This window comes from Limulus polyphemus, unplaced genomic scaffold, assembly GCF_000517525.1.
Source record: "Limulus polyphemus unplaced genomic scaffold, Limulus_polyphemus-2.1.2 Scaffold907, whole genome shotgun sequence".
NCBI lineage: Eukaryota > Metazoa > Arthropoda > Merostomata > Xiphosura > Limulidae > Limulus > Limulus polyphemus.
Window position 1 is genome coordinate 204,162 of NW_013666517.1, and position 3,406 is coordinate 207,567.

At 35.9% G+C, this 3,406-nt stretch overlaps 1 protein-coding gene across 1 annotated transcript in view; it reads left to right on the plus strand.

Moving 5' to 3' along the window:
- LOC106461167 (lachesin-like) overlaps positions 1-3,406 on the plus strand; it is an 85,157-nt gene that overhangs the window by 63,753 nt on the left and 17,998 nt on the right. Inside the window, exon 5 of the mRNA XM_013920960.2 lies at positions 2,717-2,867. Coding sequence (XP_013776414.1) covers positions 2,717-2,867 — 151 coding nt within the window. The remainder of the gene's footprint in view (positions 1-2,716; positions 2,868-3,406) is intronic.

The window sequence follows — 3,406 nt, forward strand, 5'->3', positions numbered from 1 at the left end:
CAATACAACTTTGCACTACACTGAATCTCCACAGTCACTTTAACTTTAACATACGCTATTAATCACAACGATTCACGCACTTTACTTACGGTCACTACCGCACTTGACTCAATTGTCCGTCTCTGCCTGTCTGCAATTCAATTCCGATTAATTATCTCGCTTTATTTGCCTGCTTATATACAGGAATAGATGACTCGTAGAAAAGACTAGAGTTGCCAGGAAGAAATATGATCCTCCTAGAAACTCAGCGTCGCGTGACTTCTGCTGTTGTAACAGTACGTATAAAAAACTATGAACAGTAACAATCACATAATTCTTCATGGTACGTACAGAAAACTATGAACTGTAACAATCACATAATCAACATCGACTGGACACTTTGTCAGGAACTCAACCCCCTCCACCCATCCACACATTTCCAGAATATTCCATGTAAGAATCGATTGATATTGTGGTGTGTCGGGTTATCGTTTGTGCTCTATAAATGTAGACATATCGTCTTAACATGATCAGTCTTGAACTCATTGGTGGGCTTGAAAGGGTTCCACTGTAACAGGGATATTATTATCAAAGATCATTCTTTCTCTGGCTGTTCGAAGACACATTTTCATTGTAGTCAATGAACAGTGGAAACTGAAAAATAAACGTATGCCATTATTAAAAACTGTAATCACTAGCTACTGGTGACTGTTGGAATCTGAGCAGCATATAAACTACATTTGACCTCAGACTTTGTCTTGGTCAATGCTTAACTATCCCTAACCGTAACATTAAAATAATATTGACAAAAGATAACACATTGTAGCCGAAAATCCATCCAAAGTTATTTATCTCAGGTGAAAATATGATGGATTGGCTTCAATTATGCTTAGAGTGAAAACTACGCACAATATACATGTAAATAAGGTTGATTTTTTTAATTTGTCATCTTATGCTGTATAGGGTACTAACTAGGGACAGAAGCAAGAACCACTATACACATATTGTTGATGCCATAGGCTTTGACAATAAATCGTCATGCCACAGCATATTCTTTACTTTTGTTCATAACTTGTCCATGATGTTTTCTAAATTAATATTCGAGTCTTGAAGCATACCCCAGGAACAAATGAGACCTATAGTAAACAAACTTGGCAGTTAAAATATCATTGCGTATCTTTAAAATAAGATATATAAAGGTGAAAAACTTATTTCAATTAACTAAAACAATAAAAGTACATTATTTGGAACAACTAATTAGGTATTTATTTTCTGACAAGGTTCTGAGCTATAAAATGAGATAAAATTGGTTTTTCAATCAATTAGGCCTAATAATCCACCGAAGGTTTAGCTTTCGAAAAAAAAATGAAAGTTCATTACGTGATGATTTGTTTGAAGTTAAGCACAAAGTTACACAATGGGTTATCTGTACACTGCCCACCATGGGTATCGAAACCCAGTTTCTAGCATTGGAAGTCCGCAGACATTCCGCTGTGCCACTTGGGGACATATTACGTGATGAAAGAGCATGGTGAATGTATAGTTTATGCAAAATCCACACGCTTATAATCAGAATATTTAAACGTTTTAACGATGATTTATGCTCGAATTCGCCTATAGCCAGTATTTGACAATCATTATAGCTTAGCTAGTTGAATGGGTTATTTGGTAAATTGAAAATATAAGTAAGATTTGCCACATTACTGGCTGTTGTTCATACGCACATAGATTCTTTTCGTCGTACTAGAGTTGTTGATACATCCTTGTCTTTAGTTCATAACTGATTGTATGAAGCACAAAATGGTCCATTATTTTATTTTTAAAAGTTAAATGATCCAAACTGTTTTACAAGTACGTTCTGCTATCATAATCTACTTTTTCGTTTTGAATTTCTCAAGCTTTTTATTCACAAATTCAAAGTTCAAGACGACCGAGTTCGAGTGTATTACCGATGTAGTGGCAGTTTCCATTGTTTTATTACTAGGATATAGTTTATAGTTGCTTTACATTATTGTTTTCAATTTATTGTTGCTCATATATATATATATAATTAATACTTAAACAGTCAAGCAAAATATAATCAAAAGGAATGACTGCAGTAAAAACAACAAATCCAAACCCGTGATAAATGACATTTAAATGAACAAAACAAGCCCAAGCAACAAAAAACAAATATGAATTGAAGATGCTGCATAAATTAAACGGATCCTGGGGGTACATGCTATAATGTGGTATATAAAATGTGCCCTGGGTTTTGGAAGTGACTGCGGAAGTAGGACCCACATTGCGGTGGGGATACACCGTCTATCAGTCAGCCTCCGTTCGCCCGTCTCACATAAATTCTATGAATTTCTTCCTGTGAGTTTGGCGAACGGAGGTTAAGACTGATAGACAATTTCTATTTGTTAATTCTGGCTGATAGCGATTTTTATTCAAGACGTGTTTATCATAATACCGGAATGTTTTCATCGCTTTCGCTTGTAGCCTTTGAACTGCTTTCGCACAACACTGAAGATAATATCCTACCTTTCCAGCCAGCCGACAGACTAAGGACAATCCTTTTAGAGATTTGTCAACTATGTTGTTCATATGTGAAAAACCTCAAATTGAACGGAGTTTTGTTCTGAATGATAGTAGAGTAATCAGTTTGATATTTATTTCTTATATCTAATTAAACTTTCAAGTAGTTTGCTTGAAAATAATTCAGCTAATGTAGCTTTTTAATCTATTTCTACAGAAGGACATTCAGCTATTCAATAACTCAGTTGTTACGGGAGACACTATTACATTTGATCCAGTGGATCCATTGCATTCTGGAGTGTACAAGTGTAAAGCCGAGAACGAGCTCGGAATTGATACTGGAAGTATAACATTGAAAGTGTTATCAGGTATTATATAAGTTAATAATTATTATATATTACGTAGAAAAGTACACATAAACGTGACTGTATTTCGCTATGCTTAGTTGTTGTTGAATATACAAACTGTTTAGTGCAAGAGTTATTGTTTAGTTCATTTAGTGATCTAATATTTAATCATTATTTAGTTTTATTTGTTTGTTTGTTTGTTTTTGAATTTCGCGCAAAGCTACACGAGGGCTATCTGCGCTAGCCGTCCCTAATTTAGCAGTGTAAGACTAGAGGGAAGGCAGCTAGTCATCACCACAGACCGCCAACTCTTGGGCTACTCTTTTACCAACGAAAAGTGAGATTGACCGTCACATTATAACGCCCCCACGGCTAAAAGGGCGACCATGTTTGGTGGGATGGAGATTCGAACCCGCGACCCTCAGATTACGAGTCGAGCTCCTTAAACCACCTGGCCATGCCGGGCCGATTTAGTTATATAACAGGAGTGTTAAAGTTAATTATTTTAAAGGCGACTAGACCACCGTGACCCGTTGGATCACCACCATTCAGAGGTTATG